We start from the raw sequence: 24,417 nt of genomic DNA on the forward strand, positions 1-24,417 counted from the left end.
TTCAGCATTTGTTTATATGTAGTTTTTCATAGTGGGGGAACACTTTTTAATAGGAAATAAATCTCCAGAAGACAAAGAGAAGAAACACCTAAACAGTTGAATGTATTTATTTCAAAATTAAACTTAATAAGTAAACTTTACTTCTCATTCTCATCTAGGACAATTTCCCTGTTTTAGAGAAGAGAATGTAATCCACTAATTTTACTATAGAATCTCCAAGTGAATTCACATGTTCTGAATATTAGTCCTACCCTTTTAAATGGTATCGCCTGCCTCCCTTCTTTCTTCCCTCCCTTCTACCCTTTCTCTCCCCCTTACCTTCCTTAGAATGTGTACTTCTACTTTTAATCACCTCACCTTTCTTCCATACTCCACTGGTAAGAAATTTCAGGATCAACCTTTTCTTTTCTTCACATTTTCATGTCTATTTGCTTTGGTGGCTTTTCAGAGGTGCACAGCTTATTTAGAAATCTCTGGCTAGGAATGACTCTCTGTGTAGTGGGATTATCATCTCCTACTCAAGACCTGATCTTTATGGAGAGATGCTCGCAGGAGAGTGAGGAAGAATGAAACCTCCATCCTAGCCAACCAGACCTTCAGACCAGACATGCATGTGAACCAATTAAATCAATGAGAAGATAAAAGCCACAGTTGTTATCACATTCAAATGCAACTGAACTTGTGACCAAGGTCTCTAAATTTGTTCCGTGGTTTAGTTCTTCCTTTTCATTCACAGGCATTAAGAGGTGCACAACGTTTAAGAGCTTAAAACCTGCCTCTACTGCTTATAAACTATGTGAGTTTGTACAACTTACCATGAGTGAGTTACTTCTTCAGTAGGGAAATATAAGGATAGTGCCTGTCTCATGGGATTATTACTAGAATTGCCTGTGATTTTACATGCAAAGCAAATAGAACAACTTCTGGCACATAATAAGTGCTCAATAAACTTATCTCTTCTTCTCACTGTCATATTGAAAGACCTTACTACCTTATATATGAACTATTTCAAAGTTCTAATTGTAGAACCTTATTCTGACTTCTCCTGCACACCTGTGTTGTATTCTTTGTCTTAAGTACACTTGGCCATGTCTATGAACTTCAAGTTTTCACGTTGCTTAAGGGGTCAAATTTGTTTTCTCTAATATTCAATATGTTTGCAATCAACCATTGAATCAATCATTCAGGCCATAGTTGGTTTCAGACAGGGGGCTAAATTCCAGGCAAAATGGTTTATTCAATGTTCTATAAATAAATCTTTTTTTCCCTACACTGTTGCTCAGTAACTTCTTTCTATCTGATGTGCTCTTTGATTTGCCTGCATGCATTTCTTTTGCCTCTCACAATAGGTTGTAAAAGGAAAGAGCATGTAAAAAGATGAGCATGAGCTAATATTTATTAACAATTTTAAGCAAGCAATTCTGAGAGGAAATTCAGATATTTTGCTTTATTTAATTGTCTCAAAAGCAATTCAATCACTATTAATAGCCTCATTCATAGAAAAAGTTGCCTCTCAGAAAGGTTAGGTTACTTGCCTGAGGTCACATAGATTGGGATGTTAATGCCAAGGCCCTTGCAGCTACTGTTGAAAAGATGCCTGAGGGCAGAAACTAAACTGAATACCTGTCATTCCTCAAAGTTTAAGCAAAAGTTAGATATATATTAGGTGCATATTTAACATTTTCTTTGAATTAAGCACAATATATCCATTCCTTGGCATGATTTCCCCTCAGCCTCAAAATTGTTATTAAATAATATCTGTGTAGTTGTAGCAAATTTGCCCAATGACTACATTTTGGTTTTGACTAAAGTATGGGAATGACATAGTCTAACATATTTCTTGGTATTCAGATCTTTGTCGTCTAGAGTGGATTTGAGTGTTTTTTTCCGTCCTGTGATTTCCCTAGAAATAATATGACACTGTTCTTCTCACCTTTGCCAGTAATGTAAACAAATCTGGGTTTGTGAAAAAATTTCCTCTTCTGTTTAGTCACTTAGTTATTTTCATGATATAAGCGTCATTTGTTTTTATTTCTATCAAGTTGAGGATTTCCTTAATTATCAGCATGCATAAAATGTGATGTGTGTGTGTCTTCTTGTGCGCATCCACCATACTGAAATGCAAATCTTCAGCATGATGTCGCGTCTCTATTTCTTACCCTTTGTTTACTACATAATGATATCCAACATATAAATCAACTATTAATCCTGTGCTTCATGTTTCAGAGTCACATCAATTTAACCTTTTTACCAGCATTTTGAAAGTCCTTCCCCTCAAGAGATCTGAGGTGTAAATATTGTTTTTTATGTTTTAGATACCTAAAACCCTTTGTTTAATAACTGCTCAGGATTTGGGGAATGCCACGGCTGAGAGGACTTGTATAATATGTTTCAGTCCTGGGAGTCTGAGACTAAAACCTAAGACTAACTGGTGAAGCGCTCTTTCTGCTACAGGAAGGTTGGGGTGAAGGATGAACATTTAGACATTTGCTCCAATTCTTGAAGAATCACATGTGTCGATAGTGTCCTTTAAAGCTCCTGTCCTGAAGTCGTTCTAAAGTAGCCGTGCTTTTCTTATATGTACACTGTGTCCTTGGACGTGTTCCTTATCCATGCTGACCTTAGCTCCTCATTCTAAAGTGGGGATAATATTACTCTTACCTTAAAGTATTGCAAAAACTATTGGTTTCAGTTCTATTTGAGGCCTACTACCCTCGCCTCAAGAAAGTCGGGGAGACAGATAGGTTGTATGTTTCAGCTTCCACTATCAATTTTGAGAGGGTAACCACAAAGCTTAAAAAAAGACAGGTATCACAGATTCTTTGTTTTCATGGCTCTTCAAGCTCAAAAACAGAATGGGAGCAGACAGGAACCATAAGTTTCCTGTGGGGGCAGAAAAGAGAAGAGGCTATCTCCCACTTCATGGTCAGTAACAAATGTGGTTCACTGGTAGTGATGGTTTGGGTTGAGGGGTTTCAGTGTTAGTACAGAGAAATACACAGTGGGATTGGCCAAAAGAGAAAAAGGACGCTAATCGTATGTTTGGAACTTGTCTGAACATTAACTAATGGTGAGAAAGGCTAGAGTTTAATGTATAATCTACTCGATATTGTTTTCTTCTCATTTAATCTACATTGTTTGTATAAAGATGTAATCAACAACCTCCTGTATCACAGCACAGGTATTACCTCAAGGTAACTCAGATGACTAGTTTTACAGCTAGCACAAATGTATAATACGCGCATGGGATGAATAAACACATGGCTAAGTGAATGAGTATTATCTTATTGATATTACTAGTAATAACTGTCAAGATTATATTTTGTCCAGATTATATCATTGCAAAATAGCACAAATGGCAAAATAGCTGGAAAAAGAGTTCTGAGCACGTGGTATAGTATTTGCACAATGAACTCTCAAGACATATCTGCTGAACTATTGAAAGAGGGAACTCCTTGTATCTTAGACTGTTGAGCTATAACTTAAGGGAATGCAGAGAATATTGACAAATTTAAGAGATATGTCTTCCTAGGGAATTCTGTGATCTTGAGGTGTTCAACATGAAATAAGCGTTTCTTCCATATGAATTGAAAAAAATTTATATAGCCTTGAAATAAATGAAAGTCCCTTCAATTTTGCATATAAAGGGTGTTGAGAGGTAATCACATCCACTGTGAGATGATAGAAGAAATTTCAGAGGTCTAGAAGTACCAGTGGAGCTAGCTGCATTCCTGCAGGTTTTTAATCAATGATGGAAAATAAACACAAGTAAATTTAAATTTGGGCATCTTAGAGTACACAGAGAGTTTGGCCAGCATACCTAATTCTGTGCATATGTTTTCATGTTTTTGATATGCCAAAAATAGTTGGACAATACAAAAAATTTAATTTGGCTAAAGAAATAGAGCTTGAGTGTATTAAAGATTCTTATGAACTCAGTAGTTTTGACTCCTAAAAATCCATCATTTAAAAATTGGCCACTTTTCAATTTTATGAGACTGAGAATAACATGTGAAATAATGTGCTACTTCATAAATTCTTGCTACACATTCTGGATCCTTTTGAATGTTATAACCCCTAAGAAGATTTTTAAAAAGAAAGATGAAGAATGTACGATTGCAAATCTATTTATAATCTTGCTCAATCAGCAGTTATTGCTGGTAGTAACACTATGAAGTTCACACCAAGACGGCAGGATTGTTGGAGTGCAACACAGCTGGTTGGTTATTTTGGCTTTCTTAATGCTTGCCCTGATTATGTGGCATTCAGCTAATTATTTGACTAAATATCTGACTCAACCACAGAGTTAATTTACTGGCCACATAGGGACCTGATTTTAATCTTCCCTTCCAGTGAAAAAGTAAACATAGTCACTCCAAGGAAGATGAACAAGCCGGACTCCTAGAGCCAACATAGATTATATTTTGCAGTGTGTCCTTCTGTCATGCTATTTTCTGTACCCCTATTTCCATCCCTCACAAAGCCTAATTGGGCCATGCTTAGGTCATAAAAGCTTTACGGTAAGGCTCTCGGAAATTGGTTATTCTTGGATCTCCTGGTGCTTTCTTAGGTAGCATCACAGTCACTCAGCATTCTTTGATTGCGTCAACTCTGTTGGTTTGTCTTCCAGATCAACCTTATTCTCCAGAAATATTCTTATACTGTTAGTTTCCTTTTGCTTCCAAAGTGGAAAGTACCTGTCTTTCGACACCCAACTTTATTAATGAATACCTTATTGTCTCTTAAAAGACAGATGGCCAGACAATCATGTTTAAGAAACATGCTGAGTCAATCCTAAAAGAGCGAGTGTTAGCAAACATGGGGGTGGAGGGGTTTTTAAGTATGTGATAAGTAATGAAAAGCACAAAGTAATTGATTTGGTTTTCTTTCCTGAAAAAACAGTTCAGTAGAATGTTTTTTTGCTCTCTTTAACTGGTTTGGCTCTGATTATTTTTATAATTATAGAGAAAATGAAGTATAGATATTATCTTTCTACAGTAGAAATCCTCTGAAAAGAATTACCGAGGAATTCTTATAGCAGAAAGATGTATCTGAAGCCATCCCCCCGACAGAAACATGTTAACTGTAATGTTAACAAATTTTGTTTATTTTTCACCTGAGGAAGGAGAAGTGTCTGTAATAATGATGTTGAGAATGCTTTTTCTCCACAGCATCCAGATTCATCTTATAATCAGCTTGGTCAGAATTTTAGACTATTTTTAAAGCTGGTATGGAGTGCATTTTAGGACTGTAAAAATTATCATGTCCTCAGTCTTTGATGAGTTCCACAGTAAGATCTTCACTTCGGCTTCTGTGCACGTGTAGCTGTTCTTTTCTGGGGCAGACCCTTTCAAAATATCTTTACTGAGATGGGGAAGAATAATATCTAATCTCAAACAGTGTGTGGGTCATGGATAGAGAGAAATAAGTACTCTACCATATAATATAGTAGGCGTAATTAAAGATATATAGAAAGATATATATAAAGATATAACTTGAAAAGATTGTTCCCAAGTAATATGATGTGTTAATTTTTATTTGTTTTCTCTCAGTAGCTCATCCTAGATAGTACAGACTGAGTAACTGTGTGAGATGAAAGATATTTTTTGTGGTAGCTAAATGTTGTGAGAGATCTAGGAAGTAACAAGATATATTAACTAAGAGAGATAATGAAGGCTATACAAACCAGTATTTTTAATAGCAGAGTAGACTCTTTACTTTTTAATTAAATTTAATTTGTTTGAGAATTTAATTAATGTGATAAAATGCACAAGGAAGAGAAATGTGAAAAACTGTCATAATGGTGTCAAATCAGCAAAAATGCAGAAAGGAAAAGTCAGTTTATTTTCCTTCCTCTTAAAAGGCTGATATAAGGAAAGAGAAAGAAAAGAAAAAGAAATTCTGTGGGTATCTGTGTTTTCATGAAGGTGTAGATTGAATAGATTCAAACGATTTTTTCCAAATCAGCAAACTCTTGTTTTTTTAAACTTTCATTTTTTGCTTATCAACTAGTAAAATTTGCCTTTCTTAGTAAGTTAAAATATTTTAAAATAAAAAGCTTTTTTTTTAAGTCTAGTGTCTGAAGACCCATGTGACAAAATCAAAGAAGCATCACAAACTGCTTGAAGATGAAAATCAAAGTGTTTTCTCATAATGCACGAATGAAATCAGGTTCCAAGAATAAATTCAGGCCCAGGAACTTTGTGAGGCCCTGGAGCTTCAGTGGAGAGAACAGGACAACAAATTCTGTTTCTCCTCCACAGAAGGCCGACGTGACCTCTTAGCTTCCACAGCCCAGGGTGTCGCTGGTTCGGATCTTGGGCATGGCCCTAGCATTGCTCATCAAGCCATGCTGAGGCAGCATCCCACATGGCAGAACTAGAAGGACCTACAACTAGAATATACAACTGTGTACTGGGGGGGGGGGCTTTGGGAAGAAGAAGAAAAACGGAAAAAAAAAGATTGGCAACAGATGCTCAGATGTCAATCTTAAAAAAAAAAATGATAACTCTATTTTTCTTACTTTTCTTTCCTATTTAGGCCTATAGAAGGTAAATACAAATATGTTTGTGGAAAATTATAAAGAATTATACTTTTCAGTTAACTTTAGGATACAGAAAAGCCATCTTCACTTACTTAACGTTTATAAAGTTGTTGCAATGACTTAAGCTTGGCAGGTGGTGCAGATTGGAATATCAGGTCTAATGTGTTTGACTGACTTCTAGAACAGCATGTGGCTGAGATTGCCTACTGCATGGCAACAGAGCCTTTGTGAATTTTCCATCATAAATGCACTGATTAAGAATTCATATTACGTGGTTTTATGAAGATAACTTCACAGAGTATTCTAGAACAGCAGGTTGAATTAATGTAAATAACAATTGGAGCCCTATACTAAGAGTGCGCATCCTTATTGAAGACAATATTCTTGAATATGTGGTGACTTATTGAGAATATAATTTTACCAGATAGATTATCTTTATTTTTTTCTACGTGGTGGAAAAAACATGCTCGTTCCCCATTCTTCTTTTCATGCACCCCATTTTAGGAGTGAATGTTTCATATTTATTTTTCATATGTCCATTAATTTTTTCCTCTTCAGGTGTAATCTAGCCCCTGTGGTGGAGTTTGCTGCAGATGTGGGAACTAAATCAGATTTTATTACCATGAATCCATCAGTGGTACAAAGAGCATTTGGAGGCTTTCGGAATGAGAGTGACAGAGAAAAATTTGTGCATAGACTTTCCATGCTGAATGACAGTGTCCTTTGGATCCCTGCTTTCATGGTCAAAGGAGGAGAGAAGCACGTGGAGTGGGTTAATGCGTTAATCCTTAAGAATAAACTGAAAGTGCGAACTGCCTATCCATCATTGAGACTTATTCATGCTGTCAGAGGGTAAGTGTCTGGAAAGGACCAGTCTGTCCTTGGCACAATGGAACACATAACCAAACATTTTCCCTAGACAGGAAGGAGCCTCAGTAATCTCCCAACGGATGTACGTTTCCATTATTTTATAATGGCTACTCTATTCACCAACTTGAATTTTGTTTATGTTCTATATTATTTTAGCTCATTCTCTGTCTTGAAAAAGCAAATATTTGAACTTGGAGCTTATTTATGTCTTCTCATGAACAAGCTACTGATTTTTATATTTTGCTGTGGTAAAGAGTAATAAGAATTGATAGTAAAATTGATAAATTTGGGGTAAGAAAACTACCAACAGAAGTGTTCAATGGCTAATGGGCAATATTGTGCAAGCATAAATGTTAGGTGTATTTGAGGAGCAATTAAGCCCCATCTGTAGTTAAGAGACCTACTAGTGATAGAGAAGGCTGGCTGAGATAATATGCTTTAATGCTTCTCCCCAAAAGTCACAGATGCCATTTTTATGAATTGTCAACATTTCCCTTTTATTAACACAAGCTCAGGAGAAAAACTTAAGAAATAGACTCTTGTTTAAAAGTGTCAAATGACTAAAAGACCAGACACAGTCATGCATACATTTAAGTGTGTAGTAAAATACACAACACAAAGATAAGCAATAATGTATATGTTTATTGAATATCCACTGCGTGTCAGATACTGTAGATAACAACAACTGACCACTCCTTTAAAGGAATGCGTAAGCTTTCTGGTGGAAACAGAGGCACGTACAACTAGCCAGGGCATAAACAAACGGTAAGGGGTTATATTGTCAGGAGTGTAGGATCTGTCCCTCAGGCTAGCAAAGTCTTAAAAGTCTAACATTTGAACTAGACTTTCAAAACAAAGTAGCAATTCTCAGGAAAAAAAAGACAAAGCGTGAGAGAGAAAGAGACAGAGACAGAGAGACAGAGAGAAAGAGAGAGAGAGAAAACTAAACAGAAAGAAATGTAATTGCATCATTACAGCCAAGAGAGGCAAGGAAATAATTAAGCATATGGTAAACTTGTGGAATAATGGAGTCCATTGTGGAGCACTGGAAAAATAACTTGTGATCTAGCTGGGGAGAGAATCAGTTTTATCCTGTTTTAAGCACAGTTAGATGTGTGAGTTTAGGAGAGTAAATCTTGTAACTGCAGACTCTGCACTGGCAAGGAGAGATGCTAGAGGTATGAAGGCCGATTAAGCTTTTTGATTAACTTACTCAGAAGATGGTAAAGATGTAGGGCAGAATCAGTGGACGTGGAAAAGAAGAGCAAGTTCAGGGACTCTATTAAATACAATGGCCAGAAGGCCTAAAAGAAAAGGGTTTCCAAACCCAGAGTTAAAAATAGTTTGCTTCCTATACTGTAATTGGGACTGGGCTAAAGTGCTTTCGTGTTGTTTTGTTGTTGAGACGCTTCCCTTCAAGGATTTACCATTTCCTTGTTTAATCCTCGGGACAGTTTCTTGGATGTGTTATTCGGCACACAATTAAATTGCATTCTTATAATTAGATCATGGTTATTCAACATGCATTCTCTTGATGTTTGACATGAAGTTTCAACAAAGTAAGATAAAATAAGTTCATTTGGAGGATAAGTCAGTAATTTTTTTTAAGTTACAAAGATTCCTGATAATTACAATTTGACTCTGAAAGAAAATGATGAGTTCTTAACAAAAGCTTTATAATGCATTGTGCTAAGAACACATCTTAATTTTTGATTTGTCAATGTTGATATCATTTGGTTCAAAGAAAAACTGAAAGATGTCACTTTGTCCTATCTTACGCACTCACACACTGACACATACATACACATATACACACACTCAAGCGGTAGCATTTTAAGATTCAAAACAAATACTTTGAAGTACTCCTTGACTATAGGAAACTAATAAGAAAATTTAAGATTACTCTGAATTAGTACTTTTTTTTAATAGATTATTTTTAGAGCAGTTTTAGATTAGCAGCAAAATTAAGAAGAAGGAACAGAAATTTCTCGTCTACTCCCTGCCCCCATACATGTACAGCCTCTCCCATTATCACTATCTTCCACCAAAGTCATACATTTGTTACAATTGATGAACCTACATTGACACATCATTATCACCCAAAGTCCATAGTTTACACCACAGTTCACTCTTAGTTTGTACATTCTATGGGTTTGACAGATGTATAATGAGATATATCCACCATTATAGTATCATAAAGAGAAATTTCACTGACCTAAAAATCCTCTGTGCTCAGCGTATTCATCCCTCCCTCTCCAATAACCTATAGCAATCACTGATATTTTTACTGTCTCCATAGTTTTGCCTTTTCCTGAATGTCATAAAGTTGGAATCATATAGTATGTAGCCTTTTCCCATATGCTTCTTTCACTTAGTAATATGCAATTAAGTTTCCTCCGTGTGTTTTCATGACTTGATAGCTCATTTCGTTTTTGGTGTTGTTTTAGTGACATTGAGTTTATTCTGACTCCTGGTGCCCCCGTGCACAGCAGAGCAGAACCCTGCTCAATCTTTTTGCACCATCCTCTCACCTCCCAGTGCTGTGTCAGACAATGCTCTGCTGCTATTTATAGGCTTTTCATGGGCAATTTTCTTGGGTAGTGGGTGGCCAGATGCTTCTTCCTAGTCTGTTTTAGTCTGGAAGCTCTGCTGAAACCTGTCCACCATGGATGACCTTGCCGTGTTTGAAATACTGGTGGAATAGCTTTCAGCATCACAGCAACATGCTATCACCACAGTATGACAACCAACAGATGGGAGGTATGGTTCCCTGACTGAAAAATGAACACAGGCCGTGGCAGTGAGAGTGCCAAATCTTAACCACTAAACTACTGAGGATGGCTCCTTTGTTTTGGGGGCTGAATAATATTCCGTTGTCTGGACGTACCAGTTTATTTATTCATTCGCCTATTACTTCCAAGTTTTGGTAATTATGAATAAAGCTGCTATAAATAGTTTTGCATTGTACATTTAGATCTGTGATCCACTTTGAGTTAATTTTTGTGAAGTGTGTAAGATATGTGTCTAGATTGATTTTTGTGTATGTAGACGTCCAATAATTCCAGCACCATTTGTTGAAAAGACTGTCTTTCTTTGCTCCATTATAGTAGTGTGCTACTTTCTCAAACATTAGTTGCCTATATTTATGTGGCTCTATTTCTGGGCTCTTTATCTGTTCCATTGATCTATTTGTCTGTTCTTCACCAATACCACACTGTCCTGATTACTGTAGCTTTATAGTAAGACTTGAAGTGGGGTAGTGTCTGTCTTCTGACTTTGTTCTTCTCCACCAACATTGTGTTGACTGTTCTGAGTTTTCTGCCTCTCATATAAACTTTAGAGTTAGTACTTTTGTTCCTAGATTCTGGTTTATATTTCTCCATTTACTGCTAATAGCAAAACACAAAACAAGAGGCTTGGTTGAATAGAGCAATATCAGTAAGTTAGAATCCTGATAGAAGTATATATGATTAAGAACTGTGAATTCATATAGGCTTTTACAGATATTTTACACAGAAAGTACAGAGCTTTTTAATAATTAGTTCACTAATATTCTCCTTTTATGTTTTGTCTTATCCATTTTTTCTCCATAATTATTATAAATATAAACTACTTGACTAATTCCTAAGCTTTTTCTTGCAAAGAGCAACGAGGCCAAACTTCTGACCTCTGGTGAAGTTAATGGTATGCTTTCTTTTGATTACTGTGCTTTAGGTGTTTTTGACAGGACTGATTTTGAATACTACAAAAAGAAATCACCTTGCTACTTTCCTGCTCGTACATCTACATAGTACCTCCCATGTGTCAAGTGATTGAGTTCTAAATTGTGGCCCAGGATATAAAAAGCAGCTCTAGAGTTCCCTTTCACCTTTCAAATACATCGGAAATTTGTACACATGGTGTATGTGAAAGGTGAATTCACTTATGGAATTAATGAAATTAATATATTAATCCATGCAATGTAGCATTTCAACATCATGTTTGTACTCTACAAAGCTACTAAAATTCTTCCAGGAAAATAAGGAAGTGTGAGCGCTGATGAAGCAAAGAAGATTCACATGATATGAAAGCAAGAGCAAATTTCCCAAAGCTCTGTTCTTTAAGTATTTGTCTTACATTTCTGAAATCCTGTGGTTAATACAATTCAGGAAAATAGGTTAGAGAGTTTCATTTCCTCCGTGGACTACTGGAGTTTGTTGTCTCTCATGAAAGGCTTACAGCCCCCAGCACATGCATGTTAGGGTACACATAGTCACCAAGTTAAAATATGAAGGCCTTTCCAGTACTGCAGTTATAAGTAGAAAGTTTAAGTGATCTGGAAAGCAAATGACTCTTGATCACAATGAGAATCATTTAGGTACTTTTCATATTGTCCAGCCTCATTATTTAAACATTTCCCTCTCTGAACATTATAATGGCTTACTAACTTTAAGTATCCACTTAATTATAGGTTTCTTAAAAAACTGTAGAAATATAGCCATCGATCACATAACTCAGAGAGATTCTTAGATTATGCTTTAATTTATGGTCATTCTTCACAAGCCACATTAAGTGAAACAAGAGGGAAAAAATACAGCTGGATTCTAATTTTAAAATAATCTTACAAAATAATGAAAGCATAATCTAATGGGGACAAATAAAAGATATAATTACAAATTTAAGAGACTACATGAATGTGTTAAGCACGTTTGGAATTGCAAGCTTTTCATTGGTACTTCTTCAGAAGCCCTACATGTCTACATATATTTATTATTATTTCGTAATTTGCCTTGTGAAGAATGGAACAATTTTTGTAAGACTTTAAGAGTGAAGAGGAGATTTTTAAATTTTAAAATGACTTGTTGAAACTTTAAAAATGTGTCTACAGGATAAGAAAGTCGGTTAATTGTTTATGCATTTATAATAAAAATATAATGTACAAGCTAAGGTATCAATGTACAACCTAAAATCTCCTGAAAAAAAATTTAACCCAATTACATAAGTTAACATACAATTTTTAATTATTATATGACATATCAAAATATATTTTTATAAAATATTAGTGTTAGGTAAAAAAGTCCTATTTTAATAATTACTATAATTTGATTCATAATAGCCAAGTACTTTTTTCAGTGGGATTGTTATATTTTATTTTCTTATTTTTTAACATAGTGAAAAAAAAATCAAGCAGTGCAAAAAGTAGATCCTTGGTTCAACTACCAACTACCATAGATAATTTCTTAAGAATTCTTCCAGGAAATAGATACATAGATAAATAAGCATTTTTTAAAGTTATATTTTATATGCATAAATATATTACATATAGATTGTTAGCTGTAGGCTAGAATAATATGTACTCTTCTGAAATTTTTTTTGAAGTTTGCACTTTGGGAAGTTTGCTCTCATAGCTCTTCTCTATTTTTTTAATCCTTTATCATAACGCTCTTATTCAGATATTTATATTTAAGAGCTTAATTAACTTAAACTTTAAATTTATTTATAATCAGTTCTGGAAATAATATTTAAACATTTATATTTGAATCCTTTGCTCCCGGCTATTGTTATAAACTATTATTAAAATATTTAAACCAAAAATAAAATATTTGTCTTAATTTTATAAATTTATATGATCCATTAGTTTTATTATTTTAATTCTACTGTAACAAAAATATTGCATTTGTCCTATTTTGTCAAAACAGTCTAATTATCAATTTGTTTTAATATCAGTATTCATATAATAGGAACTATACTCATTAAATTAATAAGCTGATACTTTGTATTAATCAAAGTAAACGCTTGAATTGAGGATTCACTGGTGATTATTAAGATAAATAAAAGTACATAATGTTCTGTGATGTCACCCTCATAGTTAATAATTCTAAAGTTATCCAACAATTTTATAAACAAATATCTTCACCAAAATGATTTTTAAGGGGTAAATTTAGTTCTTACAGATTTTGAAAATTTTTATGCAAGTTCTACTTGTGACTTTTGTTCTTTATGTTTCAGTGAAGAATACATATGTAACCCTTATATTTGACAAATCTCCCAAATGTTTTTGTTTGAAGGATAATTTAACAACCTCCAAAAAAATGTGCTAGTGTGAGGTAAACTGACTACGTGAATGCTTTAAATCTGCTTGAAATTAAGAAGTTTTATTTGAAATGCTTGGTATACCCTTTATGACCTACAGCAATGTTTCTCAAATTAGAGTTCACAGATGTATTTTGTAGGTTCTGAGAAAATGTTACTCTCTTTAAAATGTGTGTTTATATTAATGCAGACTGAGAACACTGGCTTAGAGAATTTTCAAGACTTATGTGGGAGTTTGTTTTCTGAGGAAGGTCAAAACAAACCCTTCCTATGGGTGGACAAGACTATTTACCGTGGACAAGACTATTTACATTCTTGAGTCTCAGAATTGTATCATTTGAAATGTGGGTATTGATATAATAATTGTTCATATTCCTTTAGGCTCCAAGTTTCCCTGTTTCTATACTTTAATTGCTCTTACTCAAATGAATATTCAAACAGCCACAGTAAACATTTGTGGTTAATTTTCATAAACATCCTCAGGAATGTCTTCTTTAACTTTTTATTTAACTTTTGATCCTCACAATAATTGAGGTAGCTTACTAGAATATTCCTTCTTTAAAGTCATTTCTCTTGAAATTTAAATATTCTTTATATTCTTTAAAACCATAACTAAGCTAACCCACCCTCAACTAAATATTTCCTGTTTATAGTAAAAGATACACTGACACAAGCAAACACATATATACATGCAAATATGTATATGTATGTATATATGTATATAGATTGATATGGAAGATACAGGTATATATATTTGTTATGGGGCCATTTAATCTATTGAATTTATTCTTTCTTTGAATTTCTACAATTCTTAAACTTCTAAGAAAGCATGACTCTTTCTATAAATGCAAATTTTGGAAAATTATTTCTGGAGTAGTGTTTAAATATTGCATATATGAAAAATAAATGTAGTATGTAATGTCTACTTTAAAAATAAAGCAGCCAGTTATTTTACCAGCAAAAATGGGTTTATTTGGGAATGGCAGAGAAATTGCAATTCAGGATACGCAAGCTGTGGTGAAACCTGGGCAAGCCGGAAGAGACAAAGGGAAGGTCAGCTTTTATCAGGTTTTAGGAGGAAATTGGGGAGGGTTGTTACGAACAAAAGTTCATTGGCGAAGAACAGGAGTTTGAGGTTGTGTGGTTTCTCGTTGGCTGCAAGTGGTGGTTAGTGTGTCGTCTGGGTCAAGGAGGGATCTTCGTTTTCTTAAAGGCAGGAGATGAAACTTCCATGCCATTAACATCTTCTCTTGTCAAAATAGCTTTTATCCTCCTTCTTTCTGCTGGTCATTCGGGCTGCAGTGAGTGGTACAGGTGGGCGTTCCCCCTTCAGGCTTCCGGACTCCATTTTAAGTGAGGTTTCCTTTATTTATTTTCACAACCTACATGCTATATACATACACACACAGCATATAACAATATTTAACATACCATTAATATTTTATATACACTTTACACAAATATTTAATATAAGACAACTGTTATGTACATACTATATAATATAGTTTGTATGTGAACTTATTCCACGCAAGTTGCTTTGCCAGACCTTTTGCATGTCAAACACCGTACCAAGAATACATTGACTTTTCTTATAATGATGATACACTGTTGATTCATATTCAACTTGTTGTCATTTGGGATATTCAAAAATTGGCTTTACTGTGCTTAATATATAGCAAAAGTCTCCCACTTTAGATTTATGTTGTTGTTGTTTGCTGTGCTATCTTGAATTTATTCCTGGTAATTTCATTTTGCATTGAGAGGATAAGTATTCTTTTACACCGTTACTGTAAGTGACTACATAACTTTTGAATTATTTCCTCTTATTCAGAATATATGATAATATTCTAATTAATATTCATATTTCATGAGCAATATACTTATTTCTCCATTTTTGTCGTTAAATAAAATTATATTGAACAATGGGATATCATTTAATATACCTTCCTAAGTTTCCCAGGCTTTTGCTGGATCGTTGATCAGGGTTTTCTTTCGGCAGGCAGCCCATAAACTAGCTGAGTATTTAATTCACAATGTAATGATCAAGGTCAAAATTCCTAACTTGTGGATTTAAATGTAGGAAGGAATAACTAGCCTGGCAGAAATCAAATCAAGTGACATCTCTAGCTCACCTCTTATCTGTGCAGCTGTCATTCTGTTGTGAAATATTTCATTGGTCAAGTCTATCTAAAAAAGAAAAAAGGCACGCATTAGTTGCTTTGTTACAAAGTGTGATTGTTTTTGATTCTTAACAAATAAACAGATTGTATTGTCACACATCTTCCAGCATCAGCTTTTTGTCTAGTTTTAAGACTAACACAAAAATACCATTTCTCAGACTTTAGTTACTACATTCATCTTTCAAATGTGAAAATCTGTCCATTTTAAATGAGTGTAAAGATAAAAGGCTGTATAAAATTAGGATGATCCTCTGCAAGTTAATTCACGTGAATGGTGTGTGCTTGCAGACCAATTTAAATCAGACTAGGCTCCCCATAGAGTCCCAAGTAAAAGTATAGGCTGAACTAGATCATTAGTAGGCTTCACAAAATTAGAGTTTATCACTGTTAATCAAATGGATTGTTTTGGGGTATTGAATCAATTCAAAGTCACATAAGGAAAAGCAATTTTAAAAAACAACTTTGAAAATGGAGACATTCGCCACGAATGCTTTCTGAAAATGACTTGCTTGTATTAAATTTAGTTTTATGCCAAAAACATTTCCATATGGTTTCTATTTTGACCAATGAGCAACACAGCTGTAATATTTCTTTATAAAACATGTATCCTTCTTTATGTTTTTGAATAACTAGATACTGTTTTTTTTTTTAAAAAGATTTTTTTATTTTTTCCTTTTTCTCCCCAAAGTCTCCCGGTACATAGTTGTGTATTCTTCGTTGTGGGTTCTTCTAGTTGTGGCATGTGGGACCCTGCCTCAGCGTGGTCTGGTGAGCAGTGCCATGTCCGCACCCAGGATTCGAACTAACGAAACACTGGGCCGCCTGCAGCGGAGCGCGCGAACTTAACCACTCGGCCAGGGGGCCAGCCCCTAGCTAGATACTGTTTTTAAACCTCATGATATTTCCATGATGGAATATTCCTTCCCTTACTGGGGACTCGGATATTCACCCTTCTGGCATTGCAGTATTCCTGATATCTTAACCCAGTTACCCTTGAGTCACAATATTATTTCCTAGCAGCTCCCATCATTCGTATTTCACTATGCAATGTGAAAATGTAAATAACTTATATCTGAGAAGTCATTCAAAGGTGTATGGCTCAGACAGGAACCTATGGGAAACAGAGCTGCCAGGCACCCTTGGCCAACATGCTTTGCAATTCTTATTTCTCTCTCATTGAGACTAAGAGGCTCTGCAAAGTATCTAGAATGTCTTTGAGGAGTGGGGAAGCCTTCATGGTGCTCAGTGACATTGACATATGCTGGTTTTTCTCTTTGGCATGCATTTTTCTCTCTTCTCCACCTGGATCATTTCCACTCCTTCGAGCCTCAGCTTAAAGTAAGTTCCAGTTAGGCACAATTCTTCATTCTTGTCCCTGTCTCTGAGATTGATCCGGGTGTCTTTTCTCTGTATTCTTTTCACAAAGGGCGCATGTCTCTAATAGAACAGTCATCAGAACGTATGATTATTGTTCATTTTGTTTTCTGTCTGTTTATATTGTAAGTTCCATGAGAGCAAAGATTGATTTTTTCGTCTCTATATATACCTAAGAAGAAGCATGAAAGCTCTGTTTTCATTGTGGTGGAGGCTGGGGCACAGGTGCAAAGGGGTGAAGAATGGAGTTTGAAAAAGGCCAAAGTTGTGCTGAAGAAAGACTTTGAAGTTTGGTTCACAATTAGTTCTTTAGAGCAATCAAAGAAGCAGGGCAGCAAGCAGAATGGAGAAAAGGATTTTTTTTTTTTTTAATCAATCTAGTTACCTCTGGAAATCAAATTCACCATAAGCTTATGCTGGAACAGAGGGAAACCATGCCAATAAGGAAGGCTTGAATCTCAAATAATGAAGATAGAACCTGGATATCTTGTCTTCCCAGCAATTTACTAATTAATCAACTGGTATATATCAAGAACCAACTTGTGCCCAGTATCCACAGAATTATGAACCCAAGACTTACTAAATTTTACCTGCATAAGGTGTTATTAGAATGTTCTAAGTTCTGATTAAAAAGAAAATGGATCATAATAATGAAGTGTGACACTTGGGAATATCCAGACTGAACATCTACAAATTCATCCTGGGCACCTGAGAAAGTTGCCTTAGTTCCATAATTTAGTAACTTGGTATTACCTCTTGATTTTTATCTTCAAAGTCTGTATATAAAGAGAGATTAATCTATTCACTTAAAAAATAATATTAATCTATTATGGTGCTTTCTAGAAGAAGAGTGATTATTTTAAACACTTTGGCTGGGAAAGAAATTGATTTTCATTATTTTTTAATTCCAAGACTGAAATTTAGTATTCAGAACAAAGGTACAAAGGTTTACACTGCCATAATTAAGAACTACAGGAAAAATTCATGAATTTATTTCATAGGTTATATTCATTACATGCTTCTGGTTGTTTTATTGCCCTCCTGCTTACGAGACCCACTGTTGCACTGAACGATAGAAAGTACGTAAATAACCTTAGAAATTCCCTTGTTTCTCTGACCTTTCAGGAAAAAAGAGGAACACTGATCAACATGCAAAATTCATATTGAATTAATCTGCATAAAGCTACTCTAATTTAAGTCCAGATGACTAGGGAATTACTACATTCAGAGACTTCTTATATACATTAAAATAATTGGTTGTGAATTTAAAATAAAAAGCAAATATATAGTAATGAATTTTTAAACAATGAGCATGATTAGATACTGAGTTTGTTGAGAAAAATTATTGAATCAAGTATCCCATAAATCTTTAAAAATTTACTATTTCTTATCTCTCTAGAATAATTTAGATGTGGTTTAGCTTGAAGGAAATAGTTCAGATTAGGTGTATCCATGTGATTGATTATAGTTCAGTTGGCTGACTCTAGCTCCTAATATGTTTGATCAGATGATCACAACCTCAGGCTACAACTTCCAGATCATGGCTATAGATATTTGAAATGCCAACTCAGGATACCAATAATATATGAGAAGAGAATAAGGCAAAAGGCTGAGGGCTCGACTACTCACATTTTCATGTAGTAAACAAGTTATTAATAAGGTCTGTTGCATATGTCAAAGGCCTGTGTTCCAGCACACCATGATTCCTATTGGCAAGAGCTCAAGTAAAGATCCGTCTCTCTTTCTTTTTCTCTCTCCTTGACAGCCTTAACCCCAAAACACTGAAAAATCTGAGTAAATAAACATATTGTACCAGAATAAGGACTTTGACTATGTAATATTTTTAAGAAGTCCCTTTGACAATTTCTTTTAGTTTTGTGTTTATGTGAAAACCAAGAATTGAAAAGCTTATTGTCCAGGGGCAGGCTGGAAGTACTATTTCCTATAGTTTCTGGTTGGAGCCATATACCTGGGATTGACTTCTCAGAAATAAGACATTTAAACTTGCATGTCCCATGGATGAAATAAATCAAGAAAAATATTCAGAGGGTAAAGAGAAGAATCAAAATTGTAGAGCCCTAGTGAAAACCAATATTCACTAGTAACAAGGGAAGCCACATCACAGTGGTCTGAGTCTGATACCGCTGCCAGCTTCTCTTCATCAATGTGCATCCCAAACAGCCAAGGCTATTCTCCGTTCCCCACTAATATGCTGAATAATGTTCTCTCTTATGCATTCATAAGTGAGTATGCTCTCCCTTCAAAATAGGGCATTTGTGGTTCAATATGGTTTCCTGAAGACTATATTTACACACAATATATGTTTGTCGATACATGTGGGAAATATTGTTCAATAGTTCATTTTGAAAAACAATCAAATCACGTTAAATAAGTAGGAAATTATTATACTGTTTTTTCAGATCAGTGTTCCTTGTCACAATTGTTTCCTCCAAATGGTATTATACTGTGACTGTCACTTCAGCTGCCTAAGTGAAAGTGAAATCCTAAGGTATTTTCTCAGTTCTTAAGAAAGGATAGTTTCCATCATATCATAAGAACTTTAGCCTTCTTATACAACATTTTTACAACTTGTTGATAAATTAAGCTTCCACTTATATGGTAGAATTTTTGTATGTGCCGTGAAGGATTCCTCAAAAGACCTTACTCCTATGTGCTTTGAACAGATTTCAGTCTCAATGAGAAATAACCACCTAAACTTCAAATGTTCAGGACAGAGATAATAAAATAACTTAGATAAATAGTAAGGTATGCATAACTGATAGCTAATTCTTACTTAGTGACAAATAAGTTGTCGTGATTAAAGGAAAGCAATCCTAAAGTCCCGATGAATAGACTTTGGAGATTTGGGGAGTAAGAAGTAGAAAAGATGTGGGAGCAGCAGCGCTGCTGATTTTTGCGCTCGTGTTGCTCTGTCCCTGTGCACCTTTGTTCAGCTGGATCAGGAAGTTAGGCATCGCGGTTAAGGTTGGTACCAAAAAACCGTAGGTTACTAGTCACTGCTCTTTATTGGCTAAATGCCTGCCGCTTTCTTGTTTTCGCATGAGTTTTCAACACAAGACCTCATTACCTCAGCAAGATATTATTTGGCTATATTTCCTGATTAAATTATCCTGGAGAGTCAAACGCTAGCATGCTAAGAACTTAGGTACAATCACTCAATTCTACCCTGCTTCCACTTTTATCTTCCAAACCATCATCCAGTGACCATACTGATGGTCAAATGGAATGTGTTGCAGAGAGAGATTGTGCTGGCGGTTGCTATCTTATCATTAATTTCTTACCAAGAATAAATTGGTTTTGTTTCAAGCAGTATAGATTTTCATTATCAAAACGAAGTTGTTTTCATAATGAAGGCATGGTTCGTTTTGCTTGTCCCATTCTGTAATTACTCATGTAAAGCACACTCTTGAAGAAAATATTGCCCTTTGATGTCACTCTAGAGTTGGTAAAATCAGAAGAATCCATTTCTCCTTCTATAAAAAATAAACAAAGTAATACAATGATAGTGTAATAAAGTAATTAGGAATTCTTAGGTACTTGGCTTCTATAGATTCCACTGAATCAATTATATGGACTGAGTTTGCTTGGCCTTCATAACAATTTCAGAGAAATTTGCAAAATTAATTAGGCTATAGCACCAAGCAACTGAGTTCAGATTTAGAGCTTCCTTGTTTCAGATATCCAATGATATTTGTGCCAGTTACAACCTTGGGTGAAATTAAATAGCTAAAACAATCATGTGACATCTGGATATTCTTTATGTAATCTAAAATACAAGGACTTCTATATTACACTGTTAATATTGTTGATAAGTTAGTCTAATAGGAGCTAACTTCTTTTTTTCCCGTTGCTCCCATGGATCTTACTTAAAGTAAAATTATTACTTGCAGCTGAAGTTATGATTTTGCATTTTATTCCATCGATGATCTTACTCCTGTCAGTAGAGTTCTGTAAACTTCCTGCAGAAATAATTTTATAGCCACATATAAAACTTTTACAATATGATGAGCTGATCTTCTGTTAAAATATCTGTTTCTCAGTAGTCCTTGAGAAAATTGTATAGTCATTATAAATGTTTGGCAGTACCTATTTTAAAATAATAAAATTAAATTGAGGTGAGATGTGGGCACTTTCCCAAAACTCTTATGTTTGTTTTTGCTTCTTAAGAGCCATCTTACAAAAAAAAAGAATTTGATACTTAGCGGAATCCATATGTATTGTAGTCAAATAATCTTTCAGCAGGTCTCCATTAATAAAAGTCACTACTAGGAAGCATCAATGCTGCTAAGCACATTTTGTAGTCTATTCAGCTGGGAAATATTTTCTCTTTTTCTTTTTTCCCTAGAACAGATGCCTACAACTAATTGCTGTCAGTTTCAAAATAAGTAAGCTGATTATTTTACGGGAAATAATTAACACAGAATATGTTTCATACAAATATTTTAGCAATGCACAAAGCATGGCATTCCCATCAGAAAGGATAAAAAACGAAATACGGAATTTTTCATTAAAAAAGTCTATATTGAAGCAGCAAAATACTTTAAATCACATCATTCCATGTTTGGAAAATATGAATAGATGTGCTTCTGCACATTCACTCTTTCAACAACATTTAGAGAGTGCGCCCTGTGCCAGGAGCTGGACTGGGTCTGAAGTTACAAAGAAGGTAACAAAAGCATGGGCTTCCTCAAGTGATAGAATCACCGCCTTCATAGCCCAGAGATTTACATCAGGAGGTGACAAATAATTTGGGAATGCTAATTCAAGGGATTTGGCAAATGCTTGGAATACCTCCAGTGGGATATGTGAGTGGGGTCATGGAGTCGAGCCGCCCAGAAGAGTTCCCAAGCAGGACTAAAGGTCAGCTAAAAGCATAGATCAAGAATATACAATAGTGTAGGAGGCAGCCTGGTGACGCAGTCGTTAAGTTCACACGTTCCGATTTGGAGGTCTGGGGTTGCCCGGTTCGGATCCTGGATGCGGACCTACGCACACTGCTGGTCAAGCCATGCTGTGGCAGGCATCCCACATATAAAGTAGAGGGAGATGGGCATGGATGTTAGCTAGGGGCCAGTCTTCCTCAGCAAAAAGAGGAGGGTCGGCGACAGATGTTAGCTCAGGGCTAATCTTCCTCAAAAAAAAAAAAAGAATTTATAGTAGTACCTATTCACAAGTTGTATCATAGCTAAATATTGAATAATAGTCCTCTTTTGAAAAAACTAAATAAAATGACTCCAATACCTTATGGCTTGATTTAAAAAGTGAATATTAGTCAGAGTATCAATTTACAAAAAGCTTCAGGATCCAAACAATGATTCTACATGTTAAAATTTATCCTAGAAAGGGTTGGAAGGTGATAAAAGGAAACAGTCATGCAACTGCTGAAATGAGTAACCTATTTAGAAATAATTCAAGGTGACAGGACAAAATTATTTTCAAATAGATTTATGAATCTCTCTTCTTTCCCCACCGTGATATACAGAGGTTGACATTTCCCTTATCCTGGTTTTCTCATTTAACTCAGTGTGCACAGGAACTGAGCACTTGTATCTCTCACTGCAGTGAGACACTGAACGTGACAATGAGGAGGCATACTATGACTGCAAATAGACTAGGTGGAGGCCCAGGACTTACTGGAGAATAAAACAGGAAGAAGCAATTACAAAAGAAAAAAGTGACACAGTAGACAAATTCTCTTCATTTTGTTTTACTATTTTGGATCTATGTAATAGGAAAATGTTGGAGATTGGTTTTCTTATATTGTTAAATAACCTGGGGACAGGAATGTTACAAGAGCAAACAGGCTGACTAGGAAAGAGACTCAAAGCCAGACAAAACTATTCAAATGTGCTGCTGCCCCTTGTGGCCAGGAGATGATGGGGGCCATGTGGTTTCCTCACCAGCAGTTATCATATCAGGAAATGACTTCGCATTGCCCAAGCGCTGTGACTCACCATGATGTGAACTGCTAGGGGAATTTGGCAAGCACTCTCTAAGTTCTGGACCTTTTAACACTTAGGTATGACTGGGGACTTTCTAACCAAACTGATGGTTGATGATATTAGGGAACATTTTATAACCTGTTCGTTATTCCACTATAGTAATATATTGAAAACAAGTTTTGTAGTTCTTTGAAAATCCCCCATCTTTTACCCTAAAAAGACTCTAAAATAGCCATGTACTTATATATGTTCATCAAGCAACTGTATCCTCTGCTTTGGATTTCTTTAAAAATAGCCCTATAATCCTCCCTAAAATAAGTAGGAAATATTTGAAAATGTTGGAAAGGTGCGAGGAAATTCATAACCGCTTAGAAAAATCTAAACCCATCTGAAAAGCATTAAAAGCTCTCGTTATATGCATCAGATAATTTTGCTGTGTCTCACTAATAAAACTGTATAGAACATAATGTGAAAGATCAGGGTCAGAAATAGTTAAAAAAAGGTTTTAGGTGTAGGGATAATATTAAAATGATATAATTATCCTAAAATATATAAATATATTATGAATAGGTAATTAATACAGATTGAAGAGATTTTAATGATCCTTTGACATAATCTAGTTAAACCCCTCACTGTACAAAGGAGGCTTTTGAGGCCGAGTCTCATCCAAAAGTAGACACTCAGTGGCAGAGCCAGAATCGCTGATTCCAGGAGCAGCTCACTGTCCACCAATATCTCTATGGAAGAGTGTTGCTTTATTAGCATGACAATATTGGTGCCATTTTAGCATTCCTTTTGATGTATGATTTTTCAATATAATGAAACCTATTAATTTATATAGCTTTGTACCCTTTGCCAAAATGATATTCAGAAAGTGAATGCATTTCTATTGATATAAATTGTCACAAATCTTAGGCTGTTTCTGGCTTGTGTTTCCTGGCCAGAGATAAAAAGATTATTTTTCACAGATAAGAAGAGGAAACAACTAAATAAACTGCCTATCTAGCTAAGGATTTATACTCCAAACTTCCAATACAAGTTTTTAAGTCATTCTAAAATAGAATTCCAATATTTGTGTTTTTTTAAAAACTCTAAGAGAGACATAGCAGGGTTCTGAAGCATTTCATTAAACTCAAGTTCATTCATCTACTCAGGCTTTCAGCTGACATCTGCAGAGCAAAATCAAGATCTCTTCTAGAAAATTGATTGGTGGTGTGCCATCTTATTTGTAAAGCTGAAACCATCTAAATTTGAAGTATTTTATTTTAAATGAAATTCGAAACACAATAAGGAACTTTAAAATATGTATTTGGCCAGAGAACAAGTGAAATTTGTATCATAACTAAATAGGAATTCTTACATACTCTAAGTTGGTGAAAGGTTATAAGAATAAAAAATAATCCTCTGTTTTTAG

The 24,417-nt window shown here is 35.0% G+C and overlaps 1 protein-coding gene across 1 annotated transcript in view; it reads left to right on the plus strand.

Annotated features, from left to right (window-relative positions):
* The window catches only part of ST8SIA4 (ST8 alpha-N-acetyl-neuraminide alpha-2,8-sialyltransferase 4), a 93,777-nt gene that overhangs the window by 34,792 nt on the left and 34,568 nt on the right, over positions 1-24,417 (plus strand). The window contains exon 4 of the mRNA XM_008513820.2: positions 7,103-7,396. Within this exon, the coding sequence (XP_008512042.1) occupies positions 7,103-7,396 (294 nt within the window). The remainder of the gene's footprint in view (positions 1-7,102; positions 7,397-24,417) is intronic.

This window comes from Equus przewalskii, chromosome 13 (genome assembly GCF_037783145.1).
Source record: "Equus przewalskii isolate Varuska chromosome 13, EquPr2, whole genome shotgun sequence".
NCBI classification, from domain to species: domain Eukaryota; kingdom Metazoa; phylum Chordata; class Mammalia; order Perissodactyla; family Equidae; genus Equus; species Equus przewalskii.